This window comes from Wallemia mellicola, assembly GCF_000263375.1.
Source record: "Wallemia mellicola CBS 633.66 unplaced genomic scaffold WALSEscaffold_7, whole genome shotgun sequence".
Classification (NCBI taxonomy): Eukaryota; Fungi; Basidiomycota; class Wallemiomycetes; order Wallemiales; family Wallemiaceae; genus Wallemia; species Wallemia mellicola.
In genome coordinates this window covers 205,327-218,760 of record NW_006531964.1, presented here as the reverse complement: position 1 = coordinate 218,760, position 13,434 = coordinate 205,327, and the positions used below count along the sequence as shown (strand labels likewise).

General features: G+C 40.8%; 8 protein-coding genes across 8 annotated transcripts; 5 read left to right on the top strand and 3 right to left on the bottom strand.

Moving 5' to 3' along the window:
* Positions 1 to 8: 8 nt before the first annotated feature.
* Positions 9 to 986, bottom strand: WALSEDRAFT_68540 (hypothetical protein; the record flags this gene model as incomplete). The annotated part of the gene is made up of 3 exons (XM_006957803.1): positions 634 to 986; positions 366 to 589; positions 9 to 320 (listed from the first exon to the last, which is right to left on the bottom strand). Exons 1-3 carry the CDS (start codon positions 839 to 841, stop codon positions 9 to 11), a joined length of 744 nt encoding a protein of 247 aa, XP_006957865.1. The 5' UTR covers positions 842 to 986.
* Positions 975 to 4,317, top strand: WALSEDRAFT_51071 (hypothetical protein; the record flags this gene model as incomplete). Its single annotated transcript, XM_006957802.1, has 11 exons — positions 975 to 1,041; positions 1,087 to 1,400; positions 1,440 to 1,443; positions 1,474 to 1,520; positions 1,564 to 1,833; positions 1,883 to 2,811; positions 2,856 to 3,144; positions 3,194 to 3,331; positions 3,380 to 3,499; positions 3,545 to 3,805; positions 3,859 to 4,317. The coding sequence occupies 11 exons, from the start codon at positions 975 to 977 to the stop codon at positions 4,315 to 4,317; spliced, it is 2,898 nt and encodes a 965-aa protein (XP_006957864.1).
* Positions 4,318 to 4,378: 61 nt separating this feature from the next.
* On the top strand, positions 4,379 to 6,144 carry WALSEDRAFT_32237 (glycosyltransferase family 15 protein). The gene is made up of 13 exons (XM_006957801.1): positions 4,379 to 4,438; positions 4,484 to 4,695; positions 4,745 to 4,773; positions 4,822 to 4,870; positions 4,916 to 5,152; positions 5,199 to 5,211; positions 5,262 to 5,286; positions 5,330 to 5,365; positions 5,413 to 5,475; positions 5,524 to 5,717; positions 5,764 to 5,846; positions 5,892 to 5,974; positions 6,019 to 6,144. Exons 1-13 carry the CDS (start codon positions 4,394 to 4,396, stop codon positions 6,078 to 6,080), a joined length of 1,131 nt encoding a protein of 376 aa, XP_006957863.1. The 5' UTR covers positions 4,379 to 4,393; the 3' UTR covers positions 6,081 to 6,144.
* A 25-nt stretch (positions 6,145 to 6,169) lies between these two features.
* On the top strand, positions 6,170 to 8,122 carry WALSEDRAFT_45184 (actin-like ATPase domain-containing protein). The gene is made up of 3 exons (XM_006957800.1): positions 6,170 to 6,297; positions 6,338 to 7,506; positions 7,553 to 8,122. The coding sequence occupies exons 1-3, from the start codon at positions 6,250 to 6,252 to the stop codon at positions 7,626 to 7,628; spliced, it is 1,293 nt and encodes a 430-aa protein (XP_006957862.1). The 5' UTR covers positions 6,170 to 6,249; the 3' UTR covers positions 7,629 to 8,122.
* Positions 6,173 to 8,568, bottom strand: WALSEDRAFT_37543 (histone-fold-containing protein). Its single transcript, XM_006957799.1, has 8 exons — positions 8,382 to 8,568; positions 8,328 to 8,335; positions 8,259 to 8,274; positions 8,184 to 8,213; positions 7,847 to 8,136; positions 7,553 to 7,798; positions 6,338 to 7,506; positions 6,173 to 6,297 (listed from the first exon to the last, which is right to left on the bottom strand). Exons 1-6 carry the CDS (start codon positions 8,542 to 8,544, stop codon positions 7,649 to 7,651), a joined length of 657 nt encoding a protein of 218 aa, XP_006957861.1. The 5' UTR covers positions 8,545 to 8,568; the 3' UTR covers positions 6,173 to 6,297; positions 6,338 to 7,506; positions 7,553 to 7,648.
* Positions 8,569 to 8,602: 34 nt separating this feature from the next.
* WALSEDRAFT_68537 (hypothetical protein) lies at positions 8,603 to 9,267 on the bottom strand. Its single transcript, XM_006957798.1, has 3 exons — positions 9,057 to 9,267; positions 8,867 to 9,006; positions 8,603 to 8,820 (listed from the first exon to the last, which is right to left on the bottom strand). Exons 1-3 carry the CDS (start codon positions 9,175 to 9,177, stop codon positions 8,656 to 8,658), a joined length of 426 nt encoding a protein of 141 aa, XP_006957860.1. The 5' UTR covers positions 9,178 to 9,267; the 3' UTR covers positions 8,603 to 8,655.
* A 388-nt stretch (positions 9,268 to 9,655) lies between these two features.
* Positions 9,656 to 10,155, top strand: WALSEDRAFT_60150 (hypothetical protein). The gene is made up of 2 exons (XM_006957797.1): positions 9,656 to 9,966; positions 10,015 to 10,155. Exons 1-2 carry the CDS (start codon positions 9,718 to 9,720, stop codon positions 10,081 to 10,083), a joined length of 318 nt encoding a protein of 105 aa, XP_006957859.1. The 5' UTR covers positions 9,656 to 9,717; the 3' UTR covers positions 10,084 to 10,155.
* A 275-nt stretch (positions 10,156 to 10,430) lies between these two features.
* Positions 10,431 to 12,469, top strand: WALSEDRAFT_63796 (ARM repeat-containing protein; the record flags this gene model as incomplete). Its single annotated transcript, XM_006957796.1, has 4 exons — positions 10,431 to 10,656; positions 10,706 to 11,028; positions 11,075 to 12,032; positions 12,078 to 12,469. The coding sequence occupies 4 exons, from the start codon at positions 10,431 to 10,433 to the stop codon at positions 12,467 to 12,469; spliced, it is 1,899 nt and encodes a 632-aa protein (XP_006957858.1).
* Between the last annotated feature and the right edge of the window lie 965 nt (positions 12,470 to 13,434).

The window sequence follows — 13,434 nt, the reverse complement described above, 5'->3', positions numbered from 1 at the left end:
AAAACACACTATTCATACACATTATCATCATCATTATCAACCATCCTGTTGCCAAATTGACCATTTTGTAACATTTGCGATAGCATTAATGAGCTACTCGCATCAAAGTTGAAATCGTTGAGTGCTGCTTGCGTAGATGAAGGGAGTTCCTGACTGTTTGGTATCATTAACTCGTTGATGTCTGGTTTGACGTCTTCGCTCGGCTGTAACACTTCAGATAGGTTGGTTTGATTATTATCTTCTATTTGCACTATTTCGGGTTCAGGTGAGGGCAATATCGATGGTTGTAGCTCTGTTGCTTGATCAGGTTGTACGATTACCTTCCAATCTTGTAAGTAATACACAGAAGACGAGAATAAACTTACATGTAATGTCTTTGCGAATAGTTTTAGCATCTTATAACTTGTCTCTACTTTCGGTTTGGGTTTTTGTTCGTATTGAAGATCGTCATCGTCGATAAAGAGATCTTCTTCGTCTGTTGTCTGCTGTACCGTACGTTTCGAGGTTGGTATATATCGTACTTGGCGGGTTTTCTTTATAACTCCTTGTTTCTCCCGCGTTGGTTTGTAATAGTATGCGAATTGATAGCCTAACTAGGGTGAGAAATGCCATCTAAGTGTGCAACAAACCAACCGTTATTCCTGTATGTATCCAGTTCTTCTCTCCCGTGTTGCATTTCAGCGAGTAATTTAGGCATATAGAGACGTTTAACGTCTTCGATAACGTTCAAGAGAATGCGTCTATTAAACCAAGCACGGTGTTTGCTATCTAGGAATACCACGCATTGCAAAGCTGATGACTCGTTCAAGCGTATATAATGTACTGATTTACTGGGAAACATGAGTGTAAGCGCGAGAGAGGTTTGATAGCTGATACGACCTAGTTATATCAACAATTGTTGCATTATTTCATATACAATTCCCATTTAGCGTAACTTTAAAGCTATCAAACTTCTTTATTTCGTGACATCATCGATGGAATTGCCACTACGCTTTCATAGGCAGATACTCCGTCAGCTGATACCTCAAGGGATTGGTGAGAGTACAGAAGATGATGATAACACCGTAGAAGATCTCGATCCTTCAGATTCTGGCCTATTGATCCTCGGACCCGGATTGGGTTTACGCAAGATCGTCGCTTCTTTCCTTGCTTTGCAGTCAGATCCACGTAGACTTGTACTGATAATAAATGCTGATCCCCAGGAAGAAGACGGTATCGGCGATTTACTCAGTTTGATGGGCGTCGCTAGACCAGGATTACGAGTAGTCAATTTTGATATAGGCAGCTCCCAGAGAGAGGAGTTATACAAAGGCGGCGGATTAGTGTCAGTGACCTCTCAGATTCTCGTCGTCGATATGCTCAATGGCGTCGTGCCCGTTGAACTGATTTCTGGGATTGTGGTACTACATGCGGAGAAGAAAGTCACATCTTAGATTTAGGAATGTTAACTTACAATTTGTAGTGTTACACCAGATTCAACAGAAGCCTTTATCACAAACATTTATCGTGATAATAACAAGGTAAATGCTATCAATTATTATCTTTCCCTCTAACGTTCCCTAGGATGGCTTCTTGAAGGCTTTTTCAGATGATCCCGTACAATTCAACACCGGAGTCACTCCCCTCCAGACAGTCTTAAGGTCTCTTAAGATAAGGAAAGTATGGATATGGCCTCGCTTTCACGAAACTGTCCAACAAGACCTCGAGAAACGCAAAGCAGATGTCGTTGAGTTATACCCCTCCATGACCAAAAGTATGCTGGATTTGCAGCATTCGATATTACAATGTATGGATGCTACAGTACAAGAAATTAAGAAGAGCAATGTTTCATATGTGAGTTGTAACTCATGAAGATATAATAGACGCTCAACCATTACAACAGCTGGATATTGACGATTTTACCGTCGATAACGCCCTATTCAAGAGCTTTGACAAGATCATCAGGATGCAACTTTTACCTGTCTGGCATCTGATCAGACCTAAAACGAAGGGCATGATTGAAGATCTAAGAACCTTAAGAAATCTGCTCACTTACCTCCTCAACTACTCCTGTGTCGAATTGCAAGAGTTTCTTGAATCTATTTATCAATCTAATTTAGAAGATTACAAAAATTCTAGTATGGCTAATAAAACACCATCTCCTTGGCTTTATCTTGATGCTGCTGATACCATATTCAATACAGCCAAGGGGCGGACGTATAAGGTGGTCGATGGTGACAGCAATAAGAACAAACACAGGTCATGGTTACCCCCAAATATTGTACCAATCTTGGAAGAACAACCCAAATGGAGTGTGTTAACGGAGGTATTAGCGGAAATAGACAACAACATTCATTTCAATTCCACAAATAAATCAAAAGACGAACGGAACATGACATTGATCATGTGTGCATCAAATAAAGTTGCTATACAGTTGTCTGAATATCTCGATCAATGCGAAGATGACAATAATAAGTTACAAACAAGTAAAAGAGCGCCTAAGATGATGAAAAGACTGCTCAGAGACCATCTTGAGATGTTTAAAGCTAACATAATTAATATGTCTACCAACATGAAGTCAGATGTTCAGCAACCAAACGTTTCGAATAAAGCTAACAATCCGACTAATTCAGAGCAAGAAATGTCTGCTGCCCTACAACGGAAGGAGCAATTTAGGAGGAATGAGGGAGCCACTGCTTATGGTCATAATAGGCGAAGAGTACGAGGTGGTTCTGTCATGGCTTCTGTCGCATCTAATAGGAAGTCATACAACACTATTGACCCTAATACAGTATCACCATTAGAAGCTGAAGCCCGTCAGATAGCACAGTTGTGGGTTCTCTACACCTAATTTTTCCTTGTCTAATCCTTCCTAGTAAATCACAGCGATCTACGCAGAAGAACAAAGAGAAAGAGGTGATTGAGATCTCAGATGACAGTGATGATGAAGATGAACGTCTATTCGATAATACTCCCCAATTTCTGCTTACTGGAGACCCAAATGACGTGTTTTATAACGATGAATACTTTGGTTTGATGGAGGAAGATGAGACGATACTTATAAGAGCTTATAGAGATGATGATGATGATACTTTACTCAACGAGATTAGACCGAAGTATATCATCATGTACGATCCTAATGCTGCCTTTGTCAGGCGGGTCGAGGTGGGTTGACAAAGTTCTCTTTGTTGATATCCTCATATAATTACTACAGCTTTACAAATCCTCAAATCCACAGATAGATATAAGGATGTACTTCCTGATGTACAATGCATCTGTGGAAGAGCAGACTTATTTGTCAGGACTACGTAAAGAGAAAGATGCATTCGAGAGACTTATTAGAGAGAAATCGGTCAGTATTACTTTTCTATTAGTCTTGAAAGTTGCTTATTAATTAAAGACAATGCTTATGCCGCTTCTTGAGAAAGAATCTAGTCGTGCCGGCACCGATCATTATCTGAGCGCTCTTTCCGCACGTGTTGCTGGTGGACAAGTTATTACAGGTGACACGAAACCCAAGGTAAGTATCACAATTTAATAGAATCATTTTACTTACTTTATACAGATCATTGTAGATAACAGAGAGTTTAGGTCATCACTTCCTGGTATACTCTACAGATCCAAATTCGAAGTCATACCCGTCACTCTAACCGTTGGTGATTATGTTTTAGATCCGACGATGTGTGTCGAAAGAAAGAGCTTGACAGATCTGAATCAATCATTCCAATCTGGTAGATTGTTCACGCAATGTGAATATATGAGCACTTATTATAAGACACCGATACTTTTGATAGAGTTTGAAGAGAACAAGTCGTTTACGTTGGAAGTAAGTGGTGGTGGTGGTGGTATTATAATGTGGACTACTAACAAGCTCTACAGACAATTTCGGAATCAAAGAAAGTCATACCCCATATGAATACAAAGAAACCTTCTATTACTGGTACCAGCCCGACGGAGATATTTCAATCGAGACTCGTAATGTTGACTATATCGTTCCCAAGATTGCGTATACTGTGGTCTTCATCGCCTAGACAGACCGCTGAGATGTTTGCAGATCTCAAATACCAAAGAGAGGAACCAGATCGCGACAAAGCAGTCAGCATAGGGCAAGATGAAGTTGGACAGCAGGATTTAATCGAGGAAAACTGGTCGACGGTGCCATCTGAGGTACTGAGGTGTATGCCAGGTGTAACAGGGAAGAACTACCACTACATTTCCAACAAAGTGAAGTCTATAAGGCACTTGGTCGAATTGACAAACAAAGAATTGAGAGACATTATGGGAGTTGATCAAGGAAACGCGCTATTTAATTTTGTAAATAAAATTGTAAACAAGTGAAAAAACCTGCGGCAAAGTAGATTATTTTTAAATCAATGACGTTTGTTCCTGTCGTACCTTCAGAGCAACAACCATCATGCACCGTCTATGGCGAGTTGGTATACTAGTAGTTGCTGCTATTGTAAGCGCAGTATTTCCTTATAAATCTACTCAAACGCCACAATAGATTTCATTCGGGCTGCTCCTGTCATTCTCTCAGCCTTCGCAGTACACATCAAGGATATTTAGAGGGAAGAACAATGGCAGCTACCATCGTAGACCTCTCACTTCTACTTGGCTCCGACCAGATCTAGAGACGAAAGAACGTCAGAAGGCTGCGTTCGTCGTTTTGGCTAGGAATAGCGATTTGTACCAGTTTTTACCTTCGATGAGAGCTGTGTGGGTATCAGTAACTCAAATATTCCTATATTCTGACTATGAACACCAGCGAGGACAGATTTAATAAGAAGTTTGGCTGTGAGTTTTGACAGAAGACATGCTACTCCAGGCACTCATAATAGCCAGATGAATGGGTATTCCTCAATGACAAGCCTTTTTCAGATGAATTCAAAAAGTAAGACTCTTATCGCTCGTCTATATCACGCTCACTTTACTGCAGACGTACACAAGCACTTAGCGACTCACCCTGCCACTATGGGCTTATTCCAGAAGACCACTGGAATCAGCCTAGCTTCATAAATGAGACAAAGGCCTCAGAAGCAAGAGATGCACTCGAGAGCCTGGGTAAAGTACCATACGCTAATTCCGTACCATACAGGAACATGTGCAGATTCAACTCCGGGTTCTTCTGGAGACATCCTCTACTTGATAACTTTGATTATTATTGGCGCGTTGAGTGGGTCTCCTTTTTGTTTTTGTTTTTTCACACGCTGACATCACAGGCCGGACATTAAGGTGTGTCATTGTCTTTATATTTGGATATAGGTGTTCTAACTCGTTAAAAGCTGTTCTGCGATGTTGATTACGATCGTAAGTACTCTAGTCCTATCTCTTCCATCTGACAACCCCAAAGCATTCCAATTCTTGGCCGAGAATGACATCAACTATGGTGGGTTTCCGATATATAACACATACACGTATGCTCAAAACGACCAGGTTTCACCGTATCCCTTTACGAGTACCAGGAGTCTATACCTACTTTATGGGAGACGGTAAAGAGTGCGTAAAGACCGTCATTAGTTGCACATCCAATTGACAATCCAACAGACTTCATTCATGATCACCCTGAGCATGTACCAAAAGAGAACGCAATGAAGTTCTTATCAGACGACGGCGGCAAGACTTATAATCACTGTCATTTCTGGAGTAATTTCGAGATCGCTAATTTAAATCTCTGGAGATCACCAGCCTACAGAGCATTTTTCGATTACTTGGACAAAGCCGGTGGTTTCTACTATGAGGTAGGTTTGTTATTGTATTATGTGGGCATCCACTCACAGTGAATAGCGTTGGGGCGATGCGCCTGTACACTCAATAGCTGCCGCTTTGTTCTCTAGACCTGATCAGATTCACTTCTTTGAAGATATTGGGTGAGTTTCACATTTATGCTGTTGTTTCATATTCACAAAGCGCAGATATCGTCATGAGCCATTCCAGCACTGTCCTCAAGGTGACGCTGCAGTTGGTAGATGCTACTGTGACCCAGGAGACAACTTTGGTGGGTTAATGTTGGCTTCTTCTCCTGTCACTAACCCAGCACAGACTATCTAGGGTACTCCTGCTTGAGCAGATACGACGAATTGACAGACAGATCCTCCACCTAAGCATGTTAAGTTATTGTATATTAAATCCTTATTTTCATTTCATGACTTCGTCTTTTGAGAAGACACTCCTTATCTTTCGACCGCGATGAGTGCGAGAACACCGCTGACGCCAGTGAAACATAGAGCGACTGGTAGTGGTGTAGGTTTGCCATTTGGTTTCTCTACGCCTATGAAGCAGCCGTCTACACCTACTGGTCATAGTCCTGCCTATCTTACAGTGAGTAAACTATCGATAAGCGGTTGGTCTAACAGAGCAGTCACGGAGACACTCAGTATATGGTACAGAAACGAAGATCGTTATAGACCCAGGCTCAAAAGTTATAAAAGTTGGTTTCAGTGGGGAAGCGTCTCCACGGGAATGCATAATGATAAGAGAAATACTATGGGATTTGGATGGTATACAGGACGAACTGGGTGTCCTAGATATATTTAGGGATATCTATTTTGAACAGTTACAAACTGATCCAAAACAACGGAGGGTTATCATTGCAGAGAATCCATTACTGAGTTCACCCGTTAAGTTCGCGATAATGAGTGTTCTGTTCTCAAATCTTCAAGTTCCCTCGGTTTCATTCACGCCTTCGCCTTTGTTGTCTTTGATTTCTGCGGGCAGGACAACCGGTTTGGTAGTCGACATTGGATACCTTCAGACTGTCGTATCCCCAGTTTACGCTTCGAGGCCGTTAGATCCTCATATTATGACAACGTCTTTCGGTGGAAAGTACCTTAGTGATAGACTAAGAGAGCTCATCGTTGAATATGCTACTTATTATCCGCCATTCACGACTCAGCAGCTTTCCACAGCGACTTCTCAACCTCCACCAAGTACTATACCCCAAGACGCAATAACCGATGCATGGATTGAGGACGTGAAGTGTAAAGCACTCTTCGCTGAACCTCTGCTGAGGAAGCGCGAGGATGATGATGAAGTTATGTCGGAATCAGACGATGATGCTAGTCAAATATCTGTTAAATTGCAAACAAATAACGGTCGTGGTGTCGTTTTTATACCCGGTTGGATCAGAACCAAGGTTGTAGAAGACTTATTTGATAGTAAAGAGGACATCGATCAGCCTAGTATACCAGAATGCATCGTTAAATGTCTTCAAAAGTTACCTATAGATACAAGGAGGGATTTAGCCGCTAATTGTCTCGTTGTTGGTGGAACAGCCTCTATGGTTGGGTTCCGAACGAGATTGAAGAATGAAATACGAGAGTTGCTGACGCGCAGTTCGGAAACTAAGAAGAGTCTGATGGATTTGAGTGGTTTAAGTGCTTCTTTCGAGGTACTCAATGATCCTATACCTAGCCAAGCATCTCAACCCACCGACGAAACAACTAATCGGCGCAAATCTAATAAAGTTAACATGAAGGCACCCGCGTGGAACCCATCTTGTTATGCCTGGGTGGGCGCGAGTCTTTCAGGGTTAGTTAATATATACAAACAATGTCATATCTGACGCCAACTGCAGTTCTGTTAAACTATCAGCTCCAGAAATACAGAGGAATGAATTTGAGGAGAGTATAGAAGATAAGGAAATAAATTAATACACAACATTTCTGGCATTTTATACACTTGCATCGTCACTGGCTGACCCCTCTGATGCGTTGTCTGGTTTCTGGTTATGGCTAGGTGAACTGCCGATCATATTTAACAGGAAATCTGATTCGTAGGGCAAATAGGCCGCATTTGCTGGATTAGTTTGCTGTTCATTGTACTAATAATGACATGAGTAACTCAATATTCCGGAGTATAATATACTCACATTTAAAGGTTGCTGGAAGTGTCCTTCGGATACCTCATCTTGATCAACTTCCTGGAGATCATTTACTGGTGCTTCATCATCAGCATACGTTTGGTGCTGGATGTTGCCAGATTCTACTGCGTTATTCTTTCCTTTCTTTTTGCTCTCGTCGCTCCTTGGTACGATGTCGATCAGAAAATCGAACTGATCTGATAACTCGACGGCACCAGATACATCGGATTTCTGAAGCGTTCGACGTTTATTTGACTCTGCAACGAGCCAGGATCTGCATGTTAGCTCTGAAATGAAAACTGAGTGGATGTTAGACCAACTGGAGTGTGAAAACGCGCGAACTAACTTTCGCAAGCCCTTGAGAAGAGTATCGGTGCTGTGATTATATAAGTATAAGGGCAATAGAGTAGTTATTGCGAACCTTCTGCAGAAATCATCTGATTTGGTGCATCGGATCAGCTTATCTGATGTAACACAATTGATCACTTACTTTAACGCCTGAGTTGTATCGTTAGTGGATAGATAATAGAAGATTGAGACACACCTGGATCAGATTTCATAACCTTCTTTATTCTCGCTAAAGGTAACTCATGCTTCTTGAAATCAGTAACCTCGTCTTCAATCTGGTGCAAATGACTCGTCCAGAACGTTGATAAGAAATCGTCGAGCGACTGTCCCGATTTGATTAGCGTCTGCGATGTGCTCATTCGGCCGGTATATCGATAGTGAAGGTAGAGGAAGAACAAGAGAACGGTTTAATTTATAAAGAAATATACAGTTTATTAATGTATTCAATTTACATTCGCGGCTTTTGTACCTCAGTCGGTCTCCATTTCGTTGTATTCCTCTGGGTGTTCCCTAATTTGAGCTTCTGTAGGGAGCTTTGGAAGCTTATCACCATTCTCTGGGTCGTCAATGATACTGTTGATAGTCTCTACTAGTCTTCTCTTGTAGATTTCTGATCTTTCACTTTGGAGGTAGAACTAGTAATATTTGAGTGGATACACGCGTTTATTTGAATCTACTTACGAAATGTACGGCACCGCTAGAAGCAAACGTAAGCTTAAACGTACGTCCAGATGGCTCCTCATCGACGCGTGTAAACTTGCTATCTTCAGGGAAGAGAAGGTTCTCATCTTCTAGACTGTCTGTAGCGCGTGATCTCCATGCTAATTTCGTATTAAGTTAGCTCAGTTTGTTGGTATACGTAATCACCTACAGAGACGACACAATCCATCTTGCACATCTACTTCAAGCTGTCCCTTATCCGGAAGAAATTCAACTCTATTTGATTCACCCGCTCTGAATCCTCTACCTGCTCTGAGTGTTATAAGTGACATCCTGACGTAAGTGATCAAGGAAGAAGATCGTTCGTAGAAATTCACTATTAGATTTTTACTAGAGAACCTTTAAGGTATCTATTCATTAGCATTTAGTAGATTATTCTTTCTTTCATCCACTCGATTGCAGCCGGGATGTCAATGTGAGTACATCGAGGAGTATGTGCTTATATTGGTTGGAGTAAGATAGCTACGCGTCCGTCATATGCAAAGATCGATCTAAAGGATATGTGATAGGCTAATATTAAAGCTCCGGATTATTTGAATAATTTGAGTTCAAAGCGAGATATACCGCATGAGCATGTTTATGAACTATCTAATAAGTCAATTATACATAATTATCTTTTTTATCCACAAATTTACGCTTTATTTCTTCTCTTTGAGCTCAATAGTGAGAAATTTCAGCGGAGGCATGTGTAAATTCTATTTAGTCTGAATATTTACTTAAATCTCGAGAATGCAGACTAAATGCGGATATAAATACTGCACAGTGTTACACTTTCTTTCCTTACAACTCTCTAGTTCTTCTCTTCTATTACAATGATCGCCCAAACCGTCTTCGCTGCTGCTCTCGTCGCCTCAGTCTCCGCTGGCTGGGAATCAAAGACTGGCTCATGTAACACTGGCAAACTTTCATGTTGTGACACCAACAAGAAGGTTGAAAAGTCAACCGGTGAAGAATCAGGTCTCCTCCACACTGGTGACATCCTCGATCAAGTTGCTATCCAATGTACTCAAGTCCCATTACTCATTGGTGTCGCTATTGAAGACGAGTGCAAGAACACTCCAGTAAGTTGATTATCTTTTTATTATGACAACTTCTGATGAAATTTTTAGGTCTGTTGTGAAGACACCGAGCAAGATGGTCTCGTCGGTATTGGCTGTACCCCAGTTCCACTCATCTAAGCTCTTATTTTAGCAAGCGAAGAGCTCTTTGTACTAATTTATTTATGCTTGGGCTAGATCCTTTCTTTACCCCGTAATAATTGAAAATTTTGCCATATTTTTGTGTATCTCAAAATGTGATTATGTGATTGTTGAATTATCGAATTGTCTCAATGTTATTATTTATTGTTTAAATCTCAATTTCGCTATATATGCAATTCACGTAACCCAGATAAGTTGATATGTAAGATTTACACTTATACTATTTAGCTATTCCTGAATTATACCAGCTATAGAAATAACGTTCAATAAAATTTGAAGACCTCGTTTCAACTCCCGAGTAGCTCGTTATCTCTTCACACTCTACTATGGTCAAGCGTGCAGCAAACGATCGCAAGGAGAACGCTAGTAAGCGTACTAAGTCAACATTCAAGAAAGAAGAAGAAGTGCCATCTAAGAGGAAAGCGCCAATCACTAGTGCAGCTCCAGCAAATGAAGAAGATAGTGAAGAAGACGAAGGATACGAGGAAGTACCAAATGAATCTGATGTAGAGGAAGAAGTTGAACCGTCAGATAATAACGATAAAGCCGCCAGTCAGTATAGTTTAATATCATTACAACACCCAACTAACAGTTTTATCAGGTAATAAAAAGGTGCATGCAGAGCAAAAGGAGAAAGCAGCACTTAGAAAAGCACAAAAACCACACTCTGAGCTCGTCGCTAGAGCTAAAATCCATTGGGAGAAAGTTAGACAAAATAAATCTATGACTAGAGAAGAACGCCAGCAACATTTGGATCCACTAATGGAAGTTGTAACAGGACACGTTAAAGATGTTATCTTTAAGCACGATGCGAGTCGTATCATTCAATCTATCGTCAAATGGGGAAGTCGCAAAGAGAGAGAAATTGTTGCACAGGAGTTGGAAGGTACTTACTTGCAGTTAGCCCAAGATAAGTACGCCAATGTACGTTACTTGCACTTTCTTCTCATGCCTTTCTAACTCAATATAGTTCCTACTCACAAAACTCATCAGATACTGTCCAACTCATAGGTCAAAGATCTTAGCTTCGTTCCATGGTCATGTACCTAGATTGCTTCTCCATAAGTACGCCTCTGGTGTTATAGAAGATGCTTTCGCTTTGTACGCTAACGCGGAAGATCGCCAAGCGCTCGTTCGTGACTTTTACGGTAAAGAATTCGCTTTATTCAACGATGACGAATCAAAGAAGGGTAAAGTACTCAAAGACCTTCTTGCAAATGAGTCACAATCAAAACGTGAGATGATGATGGACAACGTCCGTAATACACTTCAATCAATCTTCGAACACTCAGACAAAGGCGCAGTTTCACATTCTATAGTACATAGAGCACTCTGGGAGTATATGTCTTCACTTGAATTCGTTTACGGTGAAGTTGAAGCTGACAAAAAGCGCAAATCTTTACTTGAAGATTGTGACGAATTACTTCCAGAAATAGTCCACACTAGAGATGGTTCTAGAGCCGCTAGAGAATTCATCGCTACTTTGACAGCAAAGGAGCGTAAAGTTATTCTTAGAACGATTAAGCCACATATAGAGAAAATGGCTACAGATGATCAAGCTCAATTTGTACTCTTCACCGTCTTAGATGCTGTTGATGATACCAAAGCTTTATCACAGTCAGTTATCGCACCAATGACGAAAGCAGCCGAAGAATTGGCATTTGACAAAAATGGTAGAAGATCTTTGCATTATCTTACCACCCCAAGATCTACAAAACATTTCACACCTGCTTTCATCGCAACTATTGCAGAGACTGACGAATCATTGAAAAAGACTTCCAAAAAGGATGCTAATATTAGAAGAACTGAAATTCAAAAGGCGTCAAGTGCAGATTTGTTAAAGATTGTTGAAGAAATACCAAGAAAACTAATCATGGATGCTGGTGGTAGTTTGATATTAAGTGATATTATGCTTTACACTGTAGGAGGTAAGTGATATGTCTTTAATGATGACGCCTGTTAATCCAAAATAGATAAGTGCAAAGCATTAGACGCTTTAGCTGGTTTGATCGAAACAAGCAGTGATGTCTTAGACTTCGCTCCTGCTTCTAGGGTATATAAGACAATCCTCCAAGGTGGAAAGTTTGACAAGAACACAAAGAAAGTTGAAGTGAGTGATCCAGAGATGGCAAAGCAAGCTGCAGAGAAGATCTGGAAAGCATTACAAGCTCATGCAGTAAAGCTCGCAAAGACGTCAGGTACATTCATATTGGCTGAGCTTGCTGAAACCGCAGCTGTTCACAACTTGAGCGCCATCAAAGAAGAATTACTGAATGAATTTGACAGCCCACAACGTGAGGAGATTAAGAACTCGGATGCTAAAGGAAATACATTGTTGTTAGAGAAACTTGATAAACTCAAGTGAATAATACGAAATGCATAATTTATTTTTAGAGGGTTTTATCATTCTGTTGTTAATCTTTACACTCTTCAGAGTTACACCGATAGAGGCTTCCTCGATGACGTCCATGTTGAAAGAGAAGGAAGAGCCTCGATATTTCGCTGGTTTAAACACGGCACAGCTAGAGGGTTAGTAGACTACTAGCTTATAGAATATTTAATCAATACCCATCCTGCTATACTGCATGAACCGCTGTCTTCACTTCAAATATTGGCTGGTCCGGGTTCAGGTAAAACTCGCGTATTGACGACCAGGAGTGAGTCAATCGTATCATTTGCTTGTCAGTCTAATCTCTACAAAGTCGCTCATATGATCCTTCATCATAATATCCTTCCTAACAACATCGTCGCCGTCACTTTCACAAACAAAGCAGCAAACGAAATGAAAACCCGTTTGAGGTCGCTGATAGAACCTAGTAAAGTTGAGAGTCTTGTAATGGGTGCGTTACATTTCATTCCCTCGACATCGCCTTTACAATATCGAAGGTACATTCCACTCAGTTTGCTTAAGATACATAAGGTTATACGGGAAGCATATGGATCCACCTATGCCAAAGGATTGGTCCATTATTGATGCAGGAGATGCGTAGGATATCAATTTTACGTCATCGTCTAATCTAACTTCTTGCAAATAGTAAGGATCTCGTCAGCCAGGTCTGCAAAGCAGATGAAAAGCTTAAAGGGATGGCAGACTACTGTCGTAACCAGATTTCCTGGTATAAATCTAAGCGTATCGATCCAGATGATTTACGCGATATGGCAGAGGTAGAAACTGATTTCGGCAAGAAGAAGAGTAAACTACAATTAGTTGGTGTAAGCTACATGCTATAAGTTGACCGTGATCTTATACCACTTTATAGGTCTATGAACAATACCAAAAGAAGTTGAAGGTTCGCCAAAATCTTTTACCTATCACTACTCCCTTGACCC

What these genes read in the sequence shown, in the direction of transcription:
- WALSEDRAFT_60150 (XM_006957797.1), top strand. Translation starts at nt 9,718, where the DNA reads ATGATCGCCCAAACCGTCTTCGCTGCTGCTCTCGTCGCCTCAGTCTCC. An exon ending in ACGAGTGCAAGAACACTCCA is followed by an intron (nt 9,967 to 10,014) that starts GTAAGTTGATTA and finishes TGAAATTTTTAG; the next exon opens with GTCTGTTGTGAAGACACCGA.
- WALSEDRAFT_32237 (XM_006957801.1), top strand. Translation starts at nt 4,394, where the DNA reads ATGCACCGTCTATGGCGAGTTGGTATACTAGTAGTTGCTGCTATT. An exon ending in CTGCGATGTTGATTACGATC is followed by an intron (nt 5,287 to 5,329) that starts GTAAGTACTCTA and finishes ACAACCCCAAAG; the next exon opens with CATTCCAATTCTTGGCCGAG. An exon ending in CACTTCTTTGAAGATATTGG is followed by an intron (nt 5,847 to 5,891) that starts GTGAGTTTCACA and finishes CACAAAGCGCAG; the next exon opens with ATATCGTCATGAGCCATTCC.
- WALSEDRAFT_68537 (XM_006957798.1), bottom strand. Translation starts at nt 9,177, where the DNA reads ATGTCACTTATAACACTCAGAGCAGGTAGAGGATTCAGAGCGGGTGAA. An exon ending in AGATGGATTGTGTCGTCTCT is followed by an intron (nt 9,007 to 9,056) that starts GTAGGTGATTAC and finishes ATACGAAATTAG; the next exon opens with CATGGAGATCACGCGCTACA. An exon ending in CTAGCGGTGCCGTACATTTC is followed by an intron (nt 8,821 to 8,866) that starts GTAAGTAGATTC and finishes AAATATTACTAG; the next exon opens with TTCTACCTCCAAAGTGAAAG.
- WALSEDRAFT_37543 (XM_006957799.1), bottom strand. Translation starts at nt 8,544, where the DNA reads ATGAGCACATCGCAGACGCTAATCAAATCGGGACAGTCGCTCGACGAT. An exon ending in CTTCTCAAGGGCTTGCGAAA is followed by an intron (nt 8,137 to 8,183) that starts GTTAGTTCGCGC and finishes ACATCCACTCAG; the next exon opens with TTTTCATTTCAGAGCTAACA. An exon ending in ACTTCCAGCAACCTTTAAAT is followed by an intron (nt 7,799 to 7,846) that starts GTGAGTATATTA and finishes TGTCATTATTAG; the next exon opens with TACAATGAACAGCAAACTAA.
- WALSEDRAFT_45184 (XM_006957800.1), top strand. Translation starts at nt 6,250, where the DNA reads ATGAAGCAGCCGTCTACACCTACTGGTCATAGTCCTGCCTATCTTACA. An exon ending in ATAGTCCTGCCTATCTTACA is followed by an intron (nt 6,298 to 6,337) that starts GTGAGTAAACTA and finishes CTAACAGAGCAG; the next exon opens with TCACGGAGACACTCAGTATA. An exon ending in GTGGGCGCGAGTCTTTCAGG is followed by an intron (nt 7,507 to 7,552) that starts GTTAGTTAATAT and finishes CGCCAACTGCAG; the next exon opens with TTCTGTTAAACTATCAGCTC.